At 38.4% G+C, this 25,240-nt stretch overlaps 1 protein-coding gene across 1 annotated transcript in view; it reads right to left on the bottom strand.

Annotated features, from left to right (window-relative positions):
* Nucleotides 1-946: 946 nt before the first annotated feature.
* The window catches only part of CYYR1 (cysteine and tyrosine rich 1), a 122,204-nt gene continuing 97,910 nt past the window's right edge, over nucleotides 947-25,240 (bottom strand). Inside the window, exons 3-4 of the mRNA XM_043448757.1 lie at nucleotides 15,109-15,266; nucleotides 947-3,366 (exon numbers count right to left, since the gene is read on the bottom strand). Of these exons, the coding sequence (XP_043304692.1) occupies nucleotides 3,242-3,366; nucleotides 15,109-15,266 (283 nt within the window). The 3' untranslated portion in view covers nucleotides 947-3,241. The remainder of the gene's footprint in view (nucleotides 3,367-15,108; nucleotides 15,267-25,240) is intronic.

Genomic DNA, 25,240 nt, shown 5'->3' with positions numbered 1-25,240 from the left:
CTGACTCCATGCGACCCTATGGACAGCAGCCCACCAGGCTCCTCTGTCCACAGGATTCTCTAGGCAGGAACACTGGAGCAGCACTGCCCGATAAGGCAGCCACTGGCTACATGAGACTCTGTAGCATTTGAAATGTGGCTGGTGAGACTGAGGGATTCCATTTTTCATTTAGGATTTAAGTCTTTACTGAATGTGTTACAATATTGCTTCTGTTTTATGTTTTCATTCATTGGCTGGGAGGCATGTGAGGTCCTAGCTCCTCGACAAGGAATCAAACCTACACCCCCTGCATTGGAAGGTGAATCCTAACCACTGGGCCATCAAGGAATATCCCCATTTAGTTTAATGTAAACATTCATTTAAACTGAAATAATCATATGTAGCTGGTGGCTAATGTGTTGGTCACACAGCTCTAGAAGCTGTTGTCTTTATGTCATTCTTTTGTTAATTTATTTTTGGGTAATATTTCTAGAACATTTTCTACATGCCAGGCACAATATATAGAATGTTGTGTGCATTCATCCAATTTTCACAAAACCTGATGAAGTTGATTCTATTATTCATTTTCCAGAGCAGAAACTGGAATTTTAGAGAGGTGAAGTGGCCTGCCCAGGTGCCGCTACTGGTAAAGAATCTGTCTGCCAATGCAGGAGACATAAGAGTCATGGGTTTGATCCCTGAGTCGGGAAGATCCCCTGGAGAAGGGATTGACAACCCACTCCGGTATTCTTGCCTGGAGAATCCCAGGGGCAGAAGAGCCTGGCTGGCTACCTTCCATAGGGTCGCAAAGAGTCAGACACACTCCTCAAATCATTCAGGCAAGAGACAGAATTCAAAATAAAGTTTATCTGGCTCCAGTCCTGTGTCTCCTGTATAGATGAATGAGGTTAAATCTGCAGAAATGGAGGATGAAGCAGAATAGACGCAAGATGATTTAAAATATGACTCTTGTTATAATGGGTTATTTTATTTTATTGCTTATTGTAAACACTTTGGCCACAGCAAATACATTAGTTTTTAAATAACTGTAATTCAAAGCTTTCACATCGTATACTATTTCCCCCCAAGATGTGTCACCTATGAAAATAATCAGTGAACTCCAAAAGTCTATACTGACATTGTGCACATTTACACTATTGTGACACTAAATACAAATAGTAAAAATGCTCATCTATTGGAGGTCTATGGGTTTGTGATATGCCTTAAGGGAGGCCTTAAAACCACTCAGAGAAGAGAGATGGTGTGGATTGTAATAGCTCCTATGCGAGTAATGTTGGCAGAACATAGGAGGTATGCAGTAAACATTTATTGACAGCAAAGATGATGAGAATTCTATTACTGCTGGACTTGCCCTCTCCATTTTTTCTTAAGGAATATATGGTGCATTGGGAAATATCACTCTGAATGTCACAGAGGCTTTAACACTTTGAATTGTGTAGCTACTGTGTAATTGGGTCTGATCACACTTGCAGAAGAGAGATAAATTAAAGCATATGTACTGTTAAAATTGTGCTAAAATCTCAGTTACTAGGTAGGACAGGCTGGAATGCTTGAATGGTTTCCATCTTCATAAGCAAGAAAATCACAGTGCCTGAAAATCAAGCTAGTCATTCAAAACAAATCTAGCTTTCAGATCTCACTGGCAGTTAGACTGTATTTCAGTTCAGTCAATGTCTTTGAAAGTAAAATATGCTACTTACATGAGTTACTGAGTTTCCTAACTATGATTTTTACTTTAAGCCATTTCTTTTGATTGTTTTATTCAACAAAACTCTTAGCATCATTTTTGGATTTCACTGAATTATGCTGATAATGTTGGATTAAACATTTTAGATTTAATTGCAAAGTGACACACAAATTTCATGATCTATTCTCAATATTGTGTCAACGTACAACTTTAAATACATGAAAATAGAAATGTTAAGATCACCTGCAGCAATGAATATGGCATATTAGAATTATTTATTAAAAACTTTTACACCTAAAGGTAGGCACTTTATAAAATTTGGGTTTTGGCAAAAGGCAACAGTCAACAGTTTGACATCAATATGTTACTTTTCCATTAACTGTGTAACTTTTCAAGAGACTAGATTATTAAAACATTACAAGAGACACAGAAATTTGTCCAAGTTGCATGTGAGTGGAGTTATACAAAACAGAATCCAAGCTTCATTTTTCCCTCTTCCTTTTGTAAACTGCTATATAGCTTCCTGGTCAAGTTCTAAATTTTACTCCCTGATATAAAATCCCATGGGATTCTGGCTTCTTATCTTTTAATCTGAAGTGAAGTATTTGTTGCTTGTGGAACTTGGTACGAATTTTTTTTCACAGTTGGAATTACCATTATCATCATATACTACATAGAGTCAGAAGATTTTTAGGTGGCAATAGCTAGCAGTGAAGAGCTCTTGGCTTCAAGCGGCTGTTGAGTCCTTTGGATTATGTTTTAAGTCTCCAATTATGTAGATTCAACTACCCCTGTTGTTTTCATTCTTGGTGATGTAGAAATTCACCTCACTTCTATCTAAAACACGAGCAGAGCTTTGGGGGCCCAATGAACCCATCTACCATTTGACTTAGCTCTCCCTTCTCGAGCAGGTCTCTACCGGGTAGTCAGCCAGAGTCTGTTAGGAGTCTTGGCGGCAGGGAGCTTCACAAAGCAATCTAGTCATTAAGAAAACCCCAACTGCCCTTTCTTATACTGAAACCCGAGTTCTCTTTCTGCAACTTCCATCCAGTGTTTCCAACAGTGTAAGGCACAGAGTAGGCTTTCAGGCACTTGATCTGCATCTGTGGATGAACAAAAAGACTGAAGAGTTCTATTTCTGACTCGTAAAGCTACAGAAGATAGTCGTTTCCTCATGTGGTCCAGAGTATCCTTGTATCTGACATAAATCTTCTCTTTTTCAGGGTGAATATTGCCATTTCCTTCATCTGTTCCTTAAGCGACACGAATTTACGATGTTTTGCCTACCCATTACTCTTATCTGAGTGTGCTTCTGTTGATCAGTAGACCTCTTCAAATGTGGTCCCTGTGAACCCAACATAATACCCCAGATGGGATCAGCTCTGAGTAGGGTAGAAATGCTGTCTCTTCTCTTAGCCTGGCTATTCCACTTGACATACTGTCCAACCCAAAAGGATGTTCCTTAGGGCGATCCTTCCCTGTTTGTTTCTGAGTAGAGGCATTTTATTCTAGGCAAGATTGCTGACTGGCACATACTCTGTTCCAGGAGAAGGATTACTTCCTCGAATTTCCAGGATATGGAGGGGGTGGAGAACGCTGTGCTGGGGTTGGGGAGTATGGAGGAGGCAAGTCTGCACAGTATTCCATCTCATGGTCATAATTATAGGGGGGTGGTGCCACTGGAAGAAAACAAAACGAGAAGTGCATCAGGTATTTAGCAATGATAGAGTGTCCATTATATTTGAGACACTCAGCTGTGTACTCTGGGGGGGGACATAATTTTTACAAAGGTTCCTATAGTCAAAACTATGGTTTTTTTCAGTAGTCATGTACAGTGGTGAGAGTTGGGCCATAAAGAAGGCTGGGTGCCGAAGGATTGATGCTTTTGAACTGTGGTGCTAGAGAAGACTCTTGAGAGTCTCTTGGACAGCAAAGAGATCAAAACAATCAATTCTAAAAGAATTCAACCTTGAATATTCATTGGAAGGACTGAGGCTGAAGCTGAAGCTCCAATACTTTGGCCTGACTCAAAGAGTTGACTCACTGGAAGAGACCCTGATCCTGGGAAAGACTGAAGGCCAAAGGAGAAGAGGGTGGCAGAGGATATGATGGTTAGACAGCATCACCGACTCAATAGACATGAATTTGAGCAAACTCTGGGAGATAGTGAAGGACAGGGGAGCTTGGCATGCTGCAGTCCATGAGGTCACAGAGTTGGACACAACTTAGTGACTGAACATCATTTTTGCCTTCAATAATCAGTTTTACCAGGCTGAGGACACACATGTATGAAAAGTCAAGTGCTATAAAAAATGGTGCTATCGACCAAAGTATTAGAATTGGTGGCTTAAGGCAAATTTCTTGGAAAGATCATCTTGAAGTGACAGAGAAAGGACTAAAGGGTAATTCAAGATGAATAAAAGTTCTGAAAGAGGGAAAAACTTTTATTCAAAGCAAAAACTACAGGGAAGAGAGAAATGGGAAAAGATACTGAAGAATCTAATTGTATCAACATCATGGTGGGCTTGGACTCTCACAAAAGGTGTGTGTGATATGCAGTTTTTAGAGATTTTTTTGAATATGATAGTATGCTTTAGGAAGATGACTCTGTCAGCATTATGGATTCAGGTGGACCAAACAAAAGGTGAGATGATGTAGTAGCATACGTGAGGGATTATAAAGGACTCATGGAAATTGGTGGTGGGGATTATTAGGAGCTCTTGAGCATTTGAGAGCTTCAGTGATGACAGGGTGTTTGGAAAAGAGGTAGAGAGCAAGAAGGTATGGAGGTATTGGGTGTCTGGTACTGGGCTCCTGTAACTTGGAGGGTCATGGAGTCATTATAGAAATAAGAAACAAACAAAAAGGAAGACAAACAGGTTTGCAAATGAGGATGGAGAAACTTTTCAAATCTCATTAGAAAAAGTTTCTTTATTTACTGTAATATACATCAGTGTGTTTTAAAATCACGTTTAATATAACAAAATCATATTTGTTATGATTATGTATGGACATCTATTTTGTCATGCTCTCCACCCCATCTACAGGGTTGGAAAAGAGGTACTCCTTGAGCACTCCATGTCTTCCAGAACCAAATCACTTGGAAACATCTGAGCATCCCTTCTGGTGATTTGCCAGTAGTTTTGATTTATCATCATGATCACAATTCTAGTTGGAAATTGACATGTCTTAATTGCTTCCTGTGAATGTAACCTAAACCACAGACTAATGTTATAATAATGTGAATAAACAGCCAAGCTTTCACTTTTAGAAAGGCAGAGAAGAACAAGCAACATTTCAACAAACCTCAACAGGTCTTCTCAGCTGATAAGACTATGATAGTATTCTGATCAATATGAATGTATTAATAAACATAGGACTTCACCCTATATGCAAACACAAGCTGTTTCTTCAGCATCTCTTTATTTTGTATTTGTGTTTTAAATTTTTAAAATTAGTTTCTATTGCGATATGGTTGATTTACAATGTTGTGTTACTTTCTGCTGTCCAGCAAAGTGAATCAGTTATACATATCTTGTGTTCAGTGGCTCAGTCATGTCCGATTCTTTGCTTCCGAACCAGACTCCTCTGTCCATGAGGTTTTCCAGGCAAGAAGCCTGGAGTGGGTTGCCATTTCCTCTTCCCGGGGATCTTCCTGATCCAAGGATTGAACCTGCGTCTCCTGCATTGGCAGGCAGATTCTTTACCACTGAGCCAGCTGGGAAGCCCTAGTTATCCATATACTCACTTATTTTAAAGATTCTTTTCCCATCTACATCTCTTTAACTTGGCTTGCTTTACCAGGAGCTTGGTGATTCGAACCATTTACTGATCTACCTATGCTTAGGAAAGAATTGAGACCCCTGACACAGAAAAAGATGGAGATGCAGAACTGAGTGGGCTGTCCTCTGAGAGACACCCTGGTGAGGAAAGACTCTGAAACTCTCCTGTGGGTTGAGCAGGCCAGGGCTCACAGCAGAGGACACAGTTCTAGGAGAAGGCTGCTTTAGGCCCTCAGAGGCTGGGCTATTCCAAGCTTTGTTTTCTACAACAAAATGGAGTAATTCCCATTGAGTCTAAACACACCTTCCCTCTGCATACGTCCACTCCTTTGCTTCATTATATCCAGGAGGACTGAGACAGAGATAAGTATAATAAAATTCCTCCAAGCCAAGCAATGCACCCTCCACGTAAAACAGAAAGTTGCAGCTGGATTCCCATTGAACTGTTTCGTATAAGTACGTGGTTCTAAGTTGTTTATATGCTGAAGCTTTTCCCTGCCTCCCACCTGAGGGGCACACACCAGAGGAATCTACAGATTGACTCTGCATCCTTCTTGGTCATGAAGCCATGGCATGCCTTTATGCTTCGGTAACAAAGCATTTGTATTTTTCCATCTGCATAAACACTGCTGGGGGACATTTCAGTGAGATTCCCTCTGGTTTACACAGCTTCATGTTGAACATGAAAATCTAAGACCTGAAGCCATGTTCTTTCATTCATATAGGTTTTGAATTTTGATAAAGTGATAATACAATGCTGAAGAATGGTATTTTGAGGATTTTGAAGACCATATCCATCATGAAATAAACATGGCACATCTTTTACAGTATCGCCTATGGGAAGGCATTGTGAAATAATACTGGTGTAACTGTGAACTGTGCTGTCTTTCATTCTTTCAGATAAAAAGGTTTCACCAGGAAATAAACTTTTCAGGGTATCAATTTTAGAATTCCTGATTAACTTTAATAGTTTTTTTTTTTTCTATCTCTTAAAGTCAAATCATCTTTAAAAGATACATGGATGTAGCTGGAAATGCACTTTTGAAATTTTTTCATAACCAATAATTCCAATTCTCTAAACAGTGAAAATATGCCACTTATCATGTATGTCAGTATAGTTGTCTAGAATTTCACAAAATTCAGGAATGCTAAGAAATTCATAGCAGAAAGTTAATTTTTTTTTAATCCACCCAGGACAACATCTCTAAAGCAAATGCAAAGAAAGATGCATGGTGTTATCAAAATTGTACAACATTATTTTAGAAAATTGGAAATAGAGTAAAATTATCCATGATTTTGTCACCAAAATTTAATAAACAATCCACCTGCCAATGCAGAAGATGCAGGAGACACAGGTTTGATCCCTGGGTTGGGAAGATTCCCTGGAGAAGGAAATGGCAACCCACTCCAGTATTCTTGCCTGGAAAATCGCATGGGCAGAGGAGTCTGGTGGGGTACAGTCCATGGAGTCTCAAAGAGTTGGACAGGACTGAGCGACCGAGCAAGTATCTTTATATACTCTTTTAGTCCTTTGTATATTTGTATAAACATAGTGTTATGCCTTTTCACTTTGTATTGTAAATTAGTCTTTTTCATTATGTTACATATTTTTCATTAACTTTATTGGCAACACTTCACATTATTCCACTGACCATTTACTTATTTTTTTATTAGCAATTTTTTTATTATTATAAATACTGGAGTGAAAATATCTTCTCACACATAGACTTTTTATTACTTTAAATTCATTTTTTTGAATGAAATTCCAGGAATCAACTAACTGGCTATGATTTAATATTTTAGCAATTTAATAGTGAAAAAATTTCATTATTGAAATACCCTCTAATTTTATATTTATTTGATAGTTTTACATCTTATTTATTATTTATAATTCATATTGTGTGATTTTCTTTGCTTGGACTGATAATTTAAACACTGGGATCTTTAATAGAATTAAGATATAATTAAGATTGTCGTTGTTCAGTTGCTCAGTCATGTCTAACTCTTTGCGACTCCATGGACTGCAGCACATCGGGCTTCCCTGTCCTTCACCATCTCCCAGAGCTTGCTTGAACTCAAGTTTATTGAGTTGGTGATGCCATCCAAATATCACCAACTCAATGATAACAAGATATAAACATGTGAACAAAGTTATTTATCTTTTCTATACCTTTCTTAAAATAAGTGTCAAAATGGTAAGCTATGTTATTTTACCTTATTGACTTACTGAAGTTTAAAATATATCTAACAAAATATATGGTTCTTCATCTTTCTTTTATATTGTTTCCAAGCTTAAACATTTATCTTTTCAGATATCTGATTCATAACCAATCTATTTCTGAATTTCTCTATGTTAATTAATATATTTGACGCTTCCTTACTTCCATTATTTCATGTATTTTGTATCAGTGCTCATTTTTTCTATTTAAAATTTTGATTAAATCAAATCATTGAAAAGTGGCTTCTTAATCCTTGCTTTTCATGTTGTTTCGTTATCTTTTCTATAGAGTTTGTGGGCTTCCCTGGTAGCTCAGTTGGTAAAGAATCTACCTGCAATTCAGGAGACCCTGGTTCAATTCCTCAGTTGGGAAGAACTGCCAGAGAAGGGATAGAATACCCACTCGAGTATTCTTGGGCTTCCCTTGTGTGGCTCAGCTTTGGTAAAGAATCTGCCTGCAATATGGGAGACCTGGGTTTGATCCCTGGGTTGGGAAGATCCCATGGTGAAGGGAAAGGCTACCCACTCCAGTATTCTGGCCTGGAGAATTCCATGGACTGTATAGTCCATGGGGTCGCAAAGAGTCAGACATGACTGAGTGACTTTCACATAGAAATTTTAACAGAAATTTCATGTAGACAATTTAGTCTACTTGTCTCATGACCAAGGCATATCATTTTTTTTATCAAAAATACCCAATTTTAGTTATTATTGATTCTAAAGGTTTTAATACCTGGTAGGATAGATGAAGTTTCAAGGCTTATTTTTAAGATTTTTAAAAAATTAATATTTCAATTGAGATATAATTGACTTAACATTGTGTAAGTTCAAGGTATACAATGTGTTGATTTGATAAATTTATATATTGCAATATGATTATCACCTGTTAAATTAATTTAAAAAGGAAGTTATTAGATTGATATGGGCTTCTCAGGTGGCTCAGTGGTAATGAATCTGCCTGTCAATGCAGAAGGCTTGGGTTCAATCCCTGGCTTGGGAAGATCCCCTTGAGGAGGATATGGCAACCCACTCCAGTATTCTTGCCTGGAGAATTCCATGGACAGAGGAGCCTGGCAGGCTACAGTCCATGGGGGTGCAAAGCGAGAGACACAACTGAGCATATGTTACATTATTAGATTGATGTGGCTCTAATGCCATGGTGTCTATGTAAGCAAGGGCTTCCTAAGTCACTCAGTTGTAAAGAATCCGCTTGCCAATGCAGGAGTTGCAAGAGACGTGGGTTTGATCTCTGTGTTGAGAAGATCCCCTGGAGGAGGAAATGGCAACCCACTCCAGTATTCTTGCCAGGAAAATCCCATGGACAGAGGAGCCTGGTGGGCTTCCATCCATGGGGGTGCAAAGAGTCAGATACAACCGAGCGATTGAGCATGCACGCCTGCAGTATGTATCTGTCAATCCCAACCTCCCAGCTCATCCCGCCCACCTTCCCCCGCTGCTAACCATACATTTGTTCTCCACGTCTGGGACTATTTCTGCTTTGCAATTAAGTTCATCTGTACTATTTTTCTAGACTCCATATATAAGCAATAGTACATTTGTTTTTTTCTTTCTGAGTTACTTCACTCCACATGACAGTCTCCAGGTCCATCCAGGTCTCTGCAAATGGCACTATTTCATTCCTTTATAGGGCTGAGTAATTATTTCATTGTATATATGTACCACATCTTAATCCATTCCTCTCAGAACCATTTGTAAACAACTGTCTTTAAAAACCTGAGCTCTTTTGTAGCACATTCTAAGAGATTATACTACTTTCTTCTCCTCCTTGTTATCCATATCTGTGGTCCTCTCTACTCCAAAATCTCACCTATTGAAGATTTAGTATCAGGCTCATTGCCTTTCTTTGCATCACAGCTTCTAGTAATAGTATCATTCTCTTGGTGATTTCAACACCTCTTTGTTGAAATAAATTTCTAGCCCCAGAAACCACTGGGTTTATAACCACTCCTACTCGAGCTCCCATATCAGCAAACTGAAACTTACATCCATGTCCTTGCAAACCTCCATATATCAGAAACAGTACATCCATTCATAAAATCTCCAAACAGCAAGCCCGCTCTGGGTTCTATACTCAACATTCCTGGCTCCTTCTCACCCAAACAAGGCTGACTGTGTGGCCCCAACCAATCAGATTGTTTCTACTTTTCTTTGTTCTTTATTCTTCATCCTACAAAAGCTTCTTACCTTTCTTCCACTTTGCTGTTCTCCCCATGAAAACCTTCCACTCCATGAAGTGTTAAATAAAGTTATCACCTAGATTGTCTTCTTTAATCTGTTTTTAATATATGGATGGCATCACCAGTTCAATGGACACGAACGCGGGCAAACTCTGGGAGATGGTGAGGAACAGGGAAGCCTGGTGTACTGCAGTCCATGGGGTCACAAAGAATCTGACACGACTTGGCCACTGAACAACAACAATCCTAACTCTGTCCCTTGGGTCTTTTGTCTTCAAAGGTCTTTTTCTCACTATTATTGTAACCAATGATGGTACCATATTGTACTCTAACCAACACTTCTTATCTTTCTAGAATATACATCACAATATATCTTGGACTTCCCTTGTGGCTCAGCTGGTAAAGAATCCGCCTGCAAATGCGGGAGACCTGGGTTCCATCCCTGGGTTGGGGAGATCCCTTGGAGAAGGGAAAGGCTACCTACTCCAGTATTCTGGCCTGGTGAATTCCATGGACTGTACAGTCCATGAGGTTGCGAAGAGTCGGACACGACTGAGCGACTTTCACTTTCACCTGGATTTCTGATTTACTGATGGCCTTAGGCAGATTAATTTAAACTGACATCACTTCTTTCCTGTCTTCATGTCTTTCTTCATTCAGCTTATATTTATGGTCCATCAATAAAATTATCTCTGTGCATCTATCATCAAATTTATCTCCTTTTTTCCCCACTGCCTGACAAAACTCCAACCCAACATTTTGGCTATCCTAGATCTGTATCTAGGAGCTTAATATACTTAGAGAAAAATGCACAATTATGCCAACTGATCTCACTTTAAATGCATGAGTATATTCTTAAGTGTGGAGGCCCTTGGCATTGCTCTGAAATTGTGCATTAGGCATCTCACCATCCCTCCATTCTCTGAGACGACTCTTTCATGGTTTTTTTTTTTTCTTTCTCCTTAATTACAAACTCCTCAAATTTACTTTCAGCATAAAACTTACTTCTTATTTCACTAGATAGATACAATTGGAAGATATGATACAATTGGAAGAGACCATCCTCATATCACCAGATCCTTTGTTGAGTACATGAGTCATAATGAAAAAAATTGTTTATCTATTTACCTGTCTAACTTCATCACCAGCATCACCATCCATCTGTCTATCTACCATGTATCAATCAATCAGTGAGTCAATAATCTACTGACCTAACTACCATTAGGGACTCTAAAATGTATTGATACTTCAAATCTCCATTTTCTCGATAGCATTATAACCCCTAGTTTTCCTTTCGTTGGCATTTAATTTTTATATCTTTGACAAGCCTTTTTCTTATGTTTTATCCATATTATTTCCTTTCATATATGTATCATCCAAACCCATTTTTTTTAAGGAGGTTAACATAATCACTTTCTTTTGTTTATACTGAGGTTCGGAAAAGTTATGGAAATTTAAGACTTGATAAATAATTCTTATTTTCACACTGAAGGTTTTTAAAATAGTTGTAATTAAACAGCACATGGCTCAGGATACCCAGGGTGGCAGGAATACAAAACCATTCCAAAAGGTCACTGTGCAACAAAGGGTTGGATGTAGCAGATCACCTTTCCTTGGCAATCTCCTCCCAGTGCAGAGTAATAATGTTCACTGTAGGGATCCCCAATAAGGACTTTGAACAAGAGATACACTAACCTTGACTAAATTATTTTCTACTCATTTATGGGGCCTCCCAGCTGTAGGACTATGTAATAACTTGAGTGGTTATTCAATTATCACAGGGTTAATTAATTAATGTGGGTGAAATCATTTTATATATCCACGGGATGAGAGATTTTTGAAAAGCATTCAATACTGCTCTGTGTTGTTTCCTGATCCTTTAAGTGAAAGCTTAATTAGTGACTTTATGAAGGAAATGAGAAGCAATCAAGCAAATTATGTTTTTGAAGGCCTAGTCTTTTTACAGTGAAAAATGCGTCCACCATAAGGCTTATTATGTTTTCTGCATTACTCAGTTCCCAGAACAATGCATTTACTGAAAAGGCAACATGGCGCTGTGATCTGCCAGTATAAACAATGCCAGTAGAATAAAGTGTTTAAAAACACATTTCCACGGGTGGAAGAGAAATCTCAGACCCAAGAACACAAAACATCACATTAAAATATTTTATTTTTTCTAGTCTAATTTTATAAAGAATATTTTTAAATGTTTTAAAAATTAATTTTAATGACACTTTTTTTTTAATCAAGGAAAGCAAATCTGGGATATTATCTACAGAGTGTTTCTCCTCATCTTCTCTTGGTTTAATGTCTCTGTCAGACTCTCCTCCTCTCTTGGGTTATGGGTTGACCAGGAAAAATGGGAAGATTTGAAGAATAAAAAAAAAAAAATCGCCCCTATTTTTTCCTTACACCATAGTCTTAACAGTGTCATATTAACCCTAACCATAATCTTAGTAAATTGGGAAGTTTCAGAATTATGAATTGCTTTTGTAGTGAGTAAAAGGTATAGTATATTCCAGGGTGGAATTTAAGGTTAATTTTCTAGGTGTTAATACAATTAAATCAGATTTTGTCATGATATTCATCCATTCAGTCATATCTACTGACTGCCTGTTACATGCCAGTTCTGGTCTTGTATGCTTGGGATTGAGATATAAATAAAACTGACAACAATGCCTGCCTCGTGGAGCTAATGTTCTAGAAAGAGGGGATGAACAATAAATAATAAACATAACCATTGGGTGAACTATATGATATCTTAGAAGGTTAAATGAAGCCCTCTGGACAAAGATTAGAGTAAAAGGATGGATTCATGTGGGAGGTGAGACACCTTACAATCTTAAGGAGGGTGACTGAGGAAGACCTCATTCATAAAGTGACCTTTAACAAAGACTTGAATTAAGTAAAGCATTGATGCTTTTGAACGGTGGTGTTGGAGAAGACTCTTAAGAGTCCCTTGGACTGCAAGGAGATCCAACCAGTCCATCCTAAAGGATATCAGTCCTGAATATTCATTGGAAGGGCTGATGCTGAAGGTCCAATACTTTGGCCACCTGATGCAAAGAGCTGACTCATTTGAAAAGACCTGATGCTAGGAAAGATTGAAGGCAGGAGGAGAAGGGGACAACACAGGATGAGATGGTTGGATGGCATCACCGACTCAACAGACATGAATCTGAGTAAACTCCGGGAGTTGGTAATGGACAGGGAGGCCTGGCGTGCTGTGGTCCATGGGATCGCAGAGTCGGACATGACTGAGCCACTGAACTGAACTGAATTAAGTAAGACAGTCAGTGTTCTAGGCAAACCCTAAGATGAGAGTTTGCCCTGTGTGTTCACAGAACAGCAAGAAATAGTGTGAGTGGAGCCAGGTGGCGAGAGGGAGAAGGAAGTGAAGTCAGAGAAATAAAAAAAGGAGCCAGTTCCAGCACTGCCTTGAGGGCCCTGGTAAAGAATCTGACTTTTTGGATAAAATGAGAAACCACTGACTTTGACTCTTCCTCTGGGGACGTGGGGAGCCACTGAAAGATTCTGGGCAGAGAAGTGATATGATCTGACATTTAACCATCTTAAATAGGTTCACTCTGCAACTGTGCTTAGAATAGACCCCTAGGGGGCACAAGTGGATGCTGGCAGAGCAGCTAGGATATCACAGTCATGGAAATGAGAGTTGATGATGGCTCCCACTAGAGAAGGAATGGTGAAAAGTAGTCAGATACTGTTTATATTCTGAAGGTGGAGCTGAGAGGTTTTCCTGCTAGACTGCATGCAGATGTCAGGGTAAGAGAGGAGTCCAGGACGATGCCAAGGTTTTGGCCTGAACCGCTGGATGGCTGGCGATGCCATCAGTTAAGATGTTTACTTATCAGAACTTATCAGTTAAGTTTACTTATCAGTTAAGATAAGTAAAGGGTGAGTGGAGGAGGCTCTGGGGGGATGATCAAAAGTACAGATTCAGGCATGTAACGTTTGAGATCTATCTGTCAGACATCCAAGTGGATAGGTTTGACAGGCAGTAGGATCAAATGAGTGTGAAATTCAGGAAGGAGGTTTAGAATGGAGATATGTAACTCTGGGAGGCATTTAACATATAAATGGTCCTTAATACCATAAGGCCAATTGATACAACTAAAGAGGTAAGTCTGGATAGAAGACACAAGGGTGAGACTTGAGGCACTCTAACACAGAGATATTGGAGAAGAGGGAGAACTAAAAAAGATGACAGAGGAGATGATCATGCTGACGTTCATCTGAAATTTGCTCCCTCAAGGTGACTGTGATGGGTAAAAGATTAAGAAAGGAGAGAAGTTATTAGGGAATTGATACACAGGGCAGACCAGATGTAGAAATTGCCTTCTTCCTTTGCTATAAGGAGTGAGACAGAGGACATGAGTGTGGTTTTAAGCCTCTCTCTCTCTTTCTCTCTCTCTGTAAATATTTAAGTGAAAGTCACTCAGTTATGTTCAATTCTTTGCGACCCCATGGACTGGGGCCTGTCAGTTTCCTCTGTCCATGGAATTCTCCAGGCACGAATACTAGGGTGGGTAGCCTATTCCTTCTCCAGGGGATCTTCCTGACTCAGGGATCGAACCAGGATCTTCTACATTGCAAGCAGGTTCTTTACCAGCTGAGCTACTTACATATAGACTCAAAAATCAAAGCGAAACACAGCACTTTGTTTATGGATTCATTTGTGTACAATATATTTATATGTGAAATTTCTGGAAGATTCTCAACAAATACTTGTCAAATTACTGAAAATTATATTTTCTCTTTGGTGATAATTTTAGTGTTATGTTAAAACCATTTTGTTGCATAAAAAGGACACATAAAAACTTTCTTCAGTACTTTTTTTCTAGACATACATACCTGTTGAATCAGATGCCAGTTTAGTCAGACATGTAACTTGTTCTTTCTCTATAATTATTTGTCAAAACTCACTGGCAGATAGACACAGTAGGTGTGAATTGTCTATTTCTCTTAACTACGGCAGGTTGGCAGTTGTAGTCAATAAGACAACCACTGAACATATTAATATCTTTAAATAGGAGGTAGATAGTACAATGTAGATCCAAGTTAGAGTTCAATCTACATTGACTAAGAAACATCCTACATGGGGATTATTCCAGTGAGACTCTTCAGTGATTCTTCTCTCCCAGAACCAGAGCGTAACTAACAAATCTGACTCTTCCTTCAGAATGAGTAAGCAGTGTTGCTTACCAGGGTAGGAGGAGATGGCATTGATGTGGGTAGTCCTGATGACACCCACCCGGGTCCCACGGTTGTTTTTCATGCACATGCAGATACATATGGCAATTCCAGCAATTACGCCCATGATGAACACGATTCCAAATACTATGCCAGCAATTGCTGTGCCCCTAAAAAAGAAAAACAAAAGTATATTTGTTTAAAAGACCCATAGGGATTCCTCAGTCTTTCAAATACAGTTCTATGACTATACGACAAGTGCCCTTTTAGAAATGTTCTTAAGAATAATGTTAAAGAAAAAACACAAGTTTTTCAGTTCTTGAAACCATTCCATAAATTAATAATTTCCTTTCTAGCATTTTCTCTGCTTTTCTTTCTGGAAACCTATTCTGAAATACGCCTCTTAGTCTCCTGGATAACTTCTCTAATTTTTCTTATCCCTATTTTCTTGAACTACTTTGTGGGGGATTTCATTGACTTTATCTTCTAAAATTTTACTGAATTCTAGAATTTCAGTGATCATATTTTTCATTTCCAGGTGCTCTACTTATCCCTTATTTCACTTCCTTTTTTTCATAGTGTCATTTTTGCTTTTAAAGATGCAATTTCTTCTATTCATCTGTAACATACTCATGATGATATATTCTTTGAGACTATTTTTCTCCTCTGTCCTGTCTAGGCTCCTTTGTATTGATTGTTTACTTTGATCTGTTTGTGGTTGATATTTTCCTTAAATGTCTACTGTGGTTGTTGTTCAGTCACTAAGTTGTGTCTGACTTTTTGGAACCCCATGGACTGCAGCACGCCAGGCTCTTCTGTCCTCCAATATCTGCCAGAGCTTGCTCAATGATTCCTGAATTTACTCCTATGTTAAAATTTGTGGGTTGGAAGTTCAGCATGCAAAGTCAATACTGGGCAGATGAACCCCACAGTAGGGGATCAACTGAGGTCAGTTCTCATAGTTTTGTTTTTCTTTTGGATTGTAGATTTTACTCTTTAAAAGGATCCTCCAGTTTCATACTTGGGGAACATGAACTGGGCTGGCTGCCAGTTTCCTGGAGCCTAGAGTTTTATCCATAAGAGTATGAATTTAAAAAAAATCCTCGGGCTTTCATCTCAGAGGCTCAGTCTCATTCTGCTGTGATAGGGGAGGCTTTCAGGATAAGTCATCAGTAACAAAATCTTGTGCTTTAAAGCATGACTCCTAAAGTCAGACTGCCACGGTTCCAACTATAGCCTTGGGTAACCTTGGGCAAGCTGCTCAATGCCCCAGTTTGCTTATTAACGAAATAAATGCTTTGGTGCTTTTCTGACTCTCCTCTTGAATTCAATGTCATGAAATAACTGTGCTCCTGGATTCAGTGGTCACATCAATAAGGTCCTATTCTCCAGTGCTATATAAACAGCTATCCTGTACTTTTCTAGGACAGGTCCATGATCTCCCATCCCAAGTCCTTGGGACTAGATGTGTTCATAAACCAGGAATGTTCAGATTTTGGAAAGGGAATATACATATACTGTATGTTCTATGATACTCCCACAGCCAGCATCTGGAGCATAACACATGAACATTTCTGAATATTAATACTTGGATTACATGGAAGCTATAAAAAAATCCCAGGTTCATTCAGGTCCAGGCTTGCCACCAATTGTAATGCATAAAACCTTTACTTTTCAGGGTTTTTTTAAAAAAGATTTCAGAATTGCAGATAAGGAACTGTGGACCTATCTGTATGTACACTTTGCAGTAGAAATCTTCTCTTTATGACTTTCCCCCACTCACTTAAAAAAAATCAGAATACTCCATTATGCATTCCAATAGACTCCTTTAAAGTATTCCTACATAATTTTAACTCTGTTAGTAAATTATGAAAGTAGAACATGAGATATTTGGATGGTCTATTAGCAATTAAAGAATGACAGAGTCTAGCAGTTCAGTAAATAAATCCTTTCAAGGAAAAAGATTTATCAAAGGAGATAACATGAAATTAAAAAAAAGTAATCTGGAAACCTCTTTTTCATTGTAATTTTTAGGTCTAAATAAGATTAAATTGGAGGGCTTAATTCATGTCCCAGAAATAATCAATGACCCAATTATTTAGGCGTAGAGTTTCCAAAGTGTGTGCTATGGAAGCTAAGACATCAAATTGAGGCATATTTATATTCATTAATTCCTCTTTAAGTGGAAAAAAGTAGAAAATCAGTCACATTTTATTTTCTTGTCAGCAGCTCCAGCAAAAGTGTCTGCTCTTGAGGTCAATAATGAGGTTGCAATTAATGTGTTAAGAGGTTTTTTGATTAAATCATGATTTTCATGTCCTTGATACTTTGATACCCATTAGCAATTATAAATTAGTTATTTAAAACATGGCAAGTATAAAATTTATAGCATTATTTACTCAGTTATTAATTTAAAAACTAAACAGTAACCTTCCAGTATATAATATATATGGTTTAGTCATCTGTTTGAAAGAGAGAATCTATTAAGTTGAGAAATTTGACTTCATAAAATCCTTGAAAAAATTTAGGGAATGTATTTTTTTTTTTTTGAAAGAAAGCATTACAAGGTTTGCATATTTTTTCTTTTCTAAACTTCTAATTTGAAATAATTATAGATTTCCAGGAAGTTGCAAAAGTTCTGCAGAAAGGTCATGTGTATCCTTCACCTGCTGCTGCTGCTACTGCTAAGTCACTTCAGTCGTGTCCAACTCTGTGCGACCCCATAGACGGCAGCCCACCAGGCTCCCCCATCCCTGGGATCCTCCAGGCAAGAACACTGGAGTGGGTTGCCATTTCCTTCTCCAATCCTTCACCTAGTTTTCCCCAAAGGTTACATCTTAGGTAGTCAAAGTGAAAAGTGCAAGTTGCTTAGTCGTGTCCAACTCTCTGACCCCGTGGACTGTAGCCTGCCAGGCTTTTCTATCCAGGGAATTTTCCAGACCAGAATACTGGAGTGGGGAGCCATTCCCTTCTCCAGGGGATCTTCCCAACCCAGGGATCGAACCCAAGTCTCTGGCATTGCAGGTGGATTCTTTACCCTCTGAGCCACCAGGGAAGCCCTAGATAGCCAAAGTACAACATTAAAACTAGAAAACTGCAATTGGTATAAAGTGTGTGTAGGGCTTCCCTGGTAGCTCAGCTGGTAAAGAATCTGCCTGCAATACAGGAGACCTCGGTTCAATTCCTGGGTTGGGAAGATTCCCTGGAGAAGGGATAGGTTACCCACTCCAGTACTCTCAGGCTTCCCTGGTAGCTCAGCAGGTAAAGAATCTGCCTGCAATGTGGGAGTCCTGGATTAAACCCTGGTTTGGAAAGATTCCCTGGAGAAGGGAATGGCTACCCACTCCAGTATTCTGGCCTGGAGAATTCCATGGACTGTATAATCTATGGGTTCACAAAGAGTTGAACACAACTGAGTGACTTTCAGTTTCATGGTTGGTTCTATGTCATTTTAACACATGCATAGATTTATGCAACCAATTCAGTAAGCAAGGTACTCTTCCATTACCACCAAATATTTCCTTGTGCTTCTTCTTTATAGTCATACACACACCTACCACCATCAATAACCCCTACCACTAATCTGTTCTCTATTTCTATCATTTTGCCATTTCAAGAGTGTTATGCAAATGGAATCACGTAGCATGTGACTTTCTAAAATGGTCTTTTCTTCACTCAGCATGATGTCCTTGGAAGCCATCTTGACTTTCATGTATAGCAATACATTCTTTTTTATTACTGTGTAATATTCCATAGTATAGCTATAACCCAGTTTATTAAGCCATTACTTATTATAGGACATTTTGGTTATTTCTAGGTTTTGCCTTTTCCATTTATAAAACTGCTATGAACAATCATGTACTGGTTTTTATGTGGACATGGGTATTCATTTCTCCAGAATAAATGCTCACAAGTAGGACTGCTAGGATATACAAGCATATAGTCTATTTTAAAAGAAACTGCCAAACTATTTTCCAGAGTGACAGTACTAGTCTACATTCCCACTAGCAGTGTAGGAGAGATCCAGTTTCTATACATCCTCGCCAGCATTTGACATTGCCATTATTTTCTATTTTAGCTATCTTAACTGGTGTGCAGTGATACCTCACTGTGACCTTAATTTATACTTCCCTTTAGTTAGTGAAGCTGAGCATCTTTTAATGAACAGATTTGCCATTTCTATATCTCCTTCAGTGAAATGTTTCCTATCTTTTGCTCATGTTCTTATTGGGTTGTTTGTGCTTTCACTGTTGAATTTTTGAGAGTTCTTTGTAAATTCTGGATATGAGTCCCTTCTCAGATAAGTAAATTGTAAGTGTTTTCTCCCAGCTTGCAGCTTGCCTTTTCATCCTCTTTATAGAGTCTTTGGCAAAAGTGAAAGTTTTTCATTTTAATGAAGTCCAACTTATCAAGTTTTTTCTTTTATGAACTGTGCTTTTATTATCATGTCTAAGAACTCTTCTCCAAGCCCTAGTTTCTGAAGATTTTCTCTTATGTTTCATTATAGTTTTATGTTTGATGTTTAAATCTATGATCCATTTTGACTTAATTTTGTATATGGTGTCAGATTTGGATTGAGCTTCATTTATTTTGCCCGTTGATATCCAACGACTCTGGAACCATTTATTGAAGACACTATCCTGCTTCCATTGCACTGCTTTTGCACCTTTGTCAAAAACCAGTTGGCTTTGCTCTTTGGGAGTGTTTTTGGGCTCTGTATATTTTCTTGTTGCTAGATGGGGTGTTTTATAAATGTTGATTAGATTTTGTTGGTTGATGATATTGTTCAGTTCTTCTATATCCTTGTTAATCAATTCTATATCCTTGTTTCTGCCTAGTTCTACTAATTGTTAGTGAAGGATGTTGAAGTTTCCAACTATAATTTTGGGTTTCTGTGTTTCTCTTTTATGTGTTTTGCTCCATACATTTTGCAGCTTTTCTGTTCTGTCTAGACTTCACACTTGACCTTTGCTGATAGGCACTTGGGTGGAGTGTTTTTTGTTATTTTTTTCCCTTATAGTGTTTGGCTATAGTTAAATTAGTCCAGTTGTTACTGTCTAAGAATTTTCTGTTTTGCTAGACTGTCTCTTTCTGGGTCCTTTGACTGAAGAGATCAGGCTTTTGTTGGGGTTTTTATTGTCTGCTCCCATTGGTATCTATGGGTTGTCACTTTCTTTATCTATAAAGCTGGGAGAAATGAAGCAAAAAGAAAACCCAGGCAGCTCACTGGTCTTCATCCCATGGGGTTCCTGGCTGCTCTGCCTTCTTTTCTTCACCTTTCAGGATTTTCTTGTTTGTTTTATATGTAATATCAAGGGTTTTAAAGTACTCAGAGGGAAGAATAAGGAAATGTGCATCTACTGTCAAAAAACCAAAATACTGCAATATATGGTATTGTTTAAAACTATAAAGTGATTTTTTTAAAGTACAATATAAAAACATCTTTATGGAAGAGATTAAAAATGGATGAATATCCTTAAAAACATAGTTTTCAATATTGCTTGGGTTTTTAGGGAAAAACTGTGTCAACTATATATTATATATATATATATCCTATGATTTTGAGCTTTTCCTATACATATTAAAATTGGTCCAAAATCTTTAATACACAAATTAAGCTAAACTTTTGCACTTGGTCACTCAGTCATGTTTGACTCTTTTCGACCCTTTGATTGCAGCATTCCAAGTCTCCTCTGTCCATGGGATTCTCCATGCAAGAATACTGGAATGGGTTGCCACTTCCTCCTCCAGGGGATCTTCCTGATCCAGGGATCAAACCCTTGTCTCCTGTGTCTCCTGCATTGCAGGCAGATTCTTTACCCGCTAAGCCATAAGGGAAGCCCCTAACCTTACCCACACTTATTAAACTATTAGGGACTAATCCACAAAATTCTTTCTCTGTAATGAAAGTATTTCCTAAAGGCACCTGTTAATCCGTTATTCAGCTCAAACCTGAAAGGGCATTTTTCTTGGGAAAAGAAAGAAATATAACTTCTTCTTGGTGTTGTCCTTTTTAATTTTAATTGATGACTTTTTGGATTATAAAGCATAATTCATGTAAATATTTATATATGCAAAGAGAAATTTCTATTTTCAGGGGACTACTGCAACACCTTTTATGAATTCTACAATTTCACAAGTAATTATGCTTTCGTGCTTTTCATAATTTCACACGAACTCGGTACTAAACAAAAGCATTTAGTTAATTGGTTATAAGAATCACCAGGCAAAAAATCAAAGGTTTGTGAACAAATTCTTCTTTTAAACTATCCCTTATCATTATTTATTATAGCAAATGACTGTTTTTTTACTCAGTTTAGTCTAAGGGAAGGCGAATTATGGCCATGGACCAAATGGGGCCCACTAGTTGTTTCAGTAAATAAAGTTTGATTGGAATAAAGCCAAATCGTTTGTTGACCTGTTGTTTGACTGTTTTGCTGCTAGAATGGCAAAGCTGAGCAGTTGTGACGGAGACCACATGGGCACAAAGCCTAAAACATTTACCATCTTGTGCTTTATAGAGTAAGTGTACTGAGCTCTGATTTAATTCACTTGTGAATAAATTAACGCTGCCTTTCCCTAGATGATGTTTTCTGAAACATGCCAGTAACAAAAGGGTAACAAAGCAAGCACTACCATAGGCAAGACAATTTGTACTGAAAAGTGAAGGTGTTAGACTCTTCGCGACCCCATGGACTGTAGCCCACCAGGCTCCTCTGTCCATGGAATTCTCCAGGCAAGAATACTGAGTGGGGTGCCATTCCCTTCTCCAGGGGGTCTTCCCAACCCAGGGATTTAACCTGAGTCTTTCCCATTACAGGCAGATTCTCTACTGTCTGAGCCACAGGGAAGCCTCGTTACACCACAGAGCGTGAGCGGTAATGACTAACACCATGGTGTAATAAATAAAAAATAAACATCTGGTCTTTGTCCCAGGCTCCTGACACACAGTTTATAAAACCTTTAGAATCTCCGGAGTGACTAAAGTGTCTTTTGTATGCTAATGAGATGCCTGGTGGCCCCTAGATAACTTAAACAGGGGGTCTGGTCTCCAGAAAGACCAAAGCATAATTAGAGGGTTGGAACTTTCAGTCCCACTTCTGACCTCCAAAGAAGGGATGAGAGGCTAGAGACTGAGTTAGTCACCAGTGGTAAATAACGTTTTTTTTTAATTTTTGAATTATTTTTTATTGGAGCATAGTTGCTTTACAATGTTGTGTTAATTTCTTCTGTAAAGCAAAATTAATCAGCTATACATATACATGTATCCCCTCCCTTCTGGACTTTCAGTCCAGGTCACCACAGTGAACTAAGTCGAGTTCCCTGTGCTATACGATATGTTCTCATCAGTTATCTATTTTAAAAATAGCATCAATACTGTGCCTGTGTTGATCCCAGTCTCTCAATTCCTCCCACCCTTCCTTTCCCTCTTGGTACCTATATGCTTGTTCTCCATGTCTGTGTCTCTATTTCTCCTTTGCAAATAGGGTCATCTAACCATGGCTCAGATGGTAAAGTGTCTGCCTGCAATGTGGGAGACCTGTGTTCGATCCCTGGGTTGGGAAGATCTCCTGGAGAAGGAAATGGCAACCCACTCCAGTATTCTTGCCTAGAGAATCCCACGGACAGAGGAGTCTGGTAGGCTACAGTCCATGGGGTTGCAAAGAGTTGGACACGACTGAGTGACTTCACTTCACTTCATACCATTTTCTAGATTCCATATATATGCGTTAGCAACCCAACATTTGTTTTTCTGACTTACTTCACTCTGTATGACACTCTCTAGGTCTATCCACGTCTCTACAAATGACTGGAGAAGACCCTTGAGAGTCCCTTGGACTGCAAGGAAATCAAACCAGTCCATCTTAAAGCAAAGCAACCCTGAACATTCATTGGAAGGAGTGATGCTGAAGCTGAAGCTCCAATACTTTGGCCACTTGATTTGAAGAGCCGACACATTGGAAAAGACCCCGATGCGGTGAAAGATTGAGGGCAAGAGGAGAAGGGGATGACAGAGCATGAGACAGTTGGATGGCATCATCCACTTAATGGAAATGAGTCTGAGCAAACTCCAGGAGACAGTGAAGGACAGGGAAGCCTGGCGTGCTCATGGACATGGGATTGCAAACAGTCTGACATAACTGAGTGACTGAACAACAACAACAATTTCATCAAGCGTGCCCACAAAGGAAACCTCCATTAAAATCCCCTTTTTTATGGGGGTTCAGAGAGCTTCCAGGCTGGTGAACACATCATGGTGCTGGGATGGTGGTGGGCCTGGAGAGGGCACAGCAGGTCTGCAAGTCCGCTCCCCCTCCCTCAATGCTTTGCTCTACGCATCACATCCCTCTCCTTTGACTGTTTATGAGTTGTATCCTTTACAATCAACTGGTAATAAATGGCAAGTAAAGCATTTTCCTAAGTCCCATGAGTTGTTCTAACAGTCAAACCTGAAGGAGCGGGCTCTGGGGATCCCTGACTTTGTAGTCAAGTTGGATGGAAGTGTGAGTAACCTGGGGGACTCAACACTTGCGATTGACATCTGCAAGGAGGGCAATCTGATGAGACTGCCGGGTGGTGTGTGTCAGAATTAAATAGAATTGTGGGACCCCTCCTGACCATGGAATTCTCCAGGTAAGAATACTGGCGTGGGTTGCCATTCCCGTCTCCACAGGTTTTCCCAAACTAGGGATCGAATCCGGGTCTCCTGCATTGCAGGCAGATTCTTCATTGTCTGAGCCACTAGGGAAACCAACTAACTCGTGTCATGTCCTATTAAATAGAAAAAGAAAAAAAAGGCCACAGAGATATTTGATGCCTGTAAAAGATGCAGGTAGAATTACAGAATATTTCTATTAGGAGAAACTTTGAGAAACTTTTCAAATGAACATAAGAGATTTTAAGAAGTACATTAAGTGAGAGAAAACTTTTAGAAGAGATTTTTCTGGAATAACTACAACTTCAAAAGAATAAACTTAAGATGAGTTAATTTCCTGTTACAATGAAAAATAAGTCATAAATGCAGCAAAAGCATTTTATCTTTCTATTAAAGAAGGAAATATTAAATAATCCTATTTATTTATAATAATCCATAAGTGATTAATTTGCTTTTTGTTTTTTTTAGTTACTAAATCGTGTCTGACTCTTTGCAACCATATGGACCGTAGCCCACAAGGCTTCTCTGTCCATGGGATTTCCCAGGCAAGAATATTGGAGCAGGTTGCCATTCCCTTCTCTGGGGGATCTTCCTGACCCAGGGGTCAAATCAGCATCTCCTGTATTGGCAGGCGAATTCTTTACCACTGAGCCACCAGGGAACTAATGCACAAAGTGATTAATTAAATTATGAAAAAAATATCATTCCAACTCCTGGGCTGAAAGTAAAAAGCACACATGAGAAGGATAAAACTTGGTAAAATTTTTCTTCTGACTCATTTATTTGCTTGATAATTACTCTTTTGGCCAGTGCATTAAAATATGTAATACAACATTTTCATGCTCAAAATCTTCAAAACTCATATTTTATTTTACACTTATCTGCAGTTTGTAAGGCATACAACTTTAGCAAAACTTGCTTAATTTAAAAATGTACGTTTCCTCCTTGTTGCTTTGATAAATCAATATAGAAGAGTAAGAATAGAAAAGCAAGCTCAATGGAGTATGATTTTCAATATGAAGAGTATTTAGTTTTGCCCCTTTTATTAAAAACAATAGTACTCCAGAACTAAATATATCTATATCTGTATCTATTTATCTACATATACATATATATGTAAAATAAGATGACTATAATTTCCAGTAAGTTATTGCTAAATATTGTTACAATTCCACATATAAAATGCTTATGAAGAGTAGAAACACCAATCCATATGATTTTCCCAATAAGTCTATATTACTTGCAAAACCAATCCATATGGTTTTCCCAATAAGTCCACATTACTTTCAAAAAAAAAAAATTCCTGTAAAATTCAGATATGCCAAAGATGTTTATGTTGCCTTTTTTTTTTTCATTTTAATCCCTCTCTCTAATAACACCATTCAACTTATCCTCTTTCTTGGGGTTTTACAGGTAATTCTCTGTTGTCCTCAGAATTATAAAATTAGAAACTAAATTTTTCTCTTAAATGCTTAAATTTACTTCATT

Source organism: Cervus canadensis, chromosome 27 (assembly GCF_019320065.1).
Source record: "Cervus canadensis isolate Bull #8, Minnesota chromosome 27, ASM1932006v1, whole genome shotgun sequence".
NCBI classification, from domain to species: Eukaryota; Metazoa; Chordata; class Mammalia; order Artiodactyla; family Cervidae; genus Cervus; species Cervus canadensis.
The sequence above is the reverse complement of the archived record's forward strand: the minus strand, read 5'-3'. Positions and strand labels throughout refer to the sequence as shown.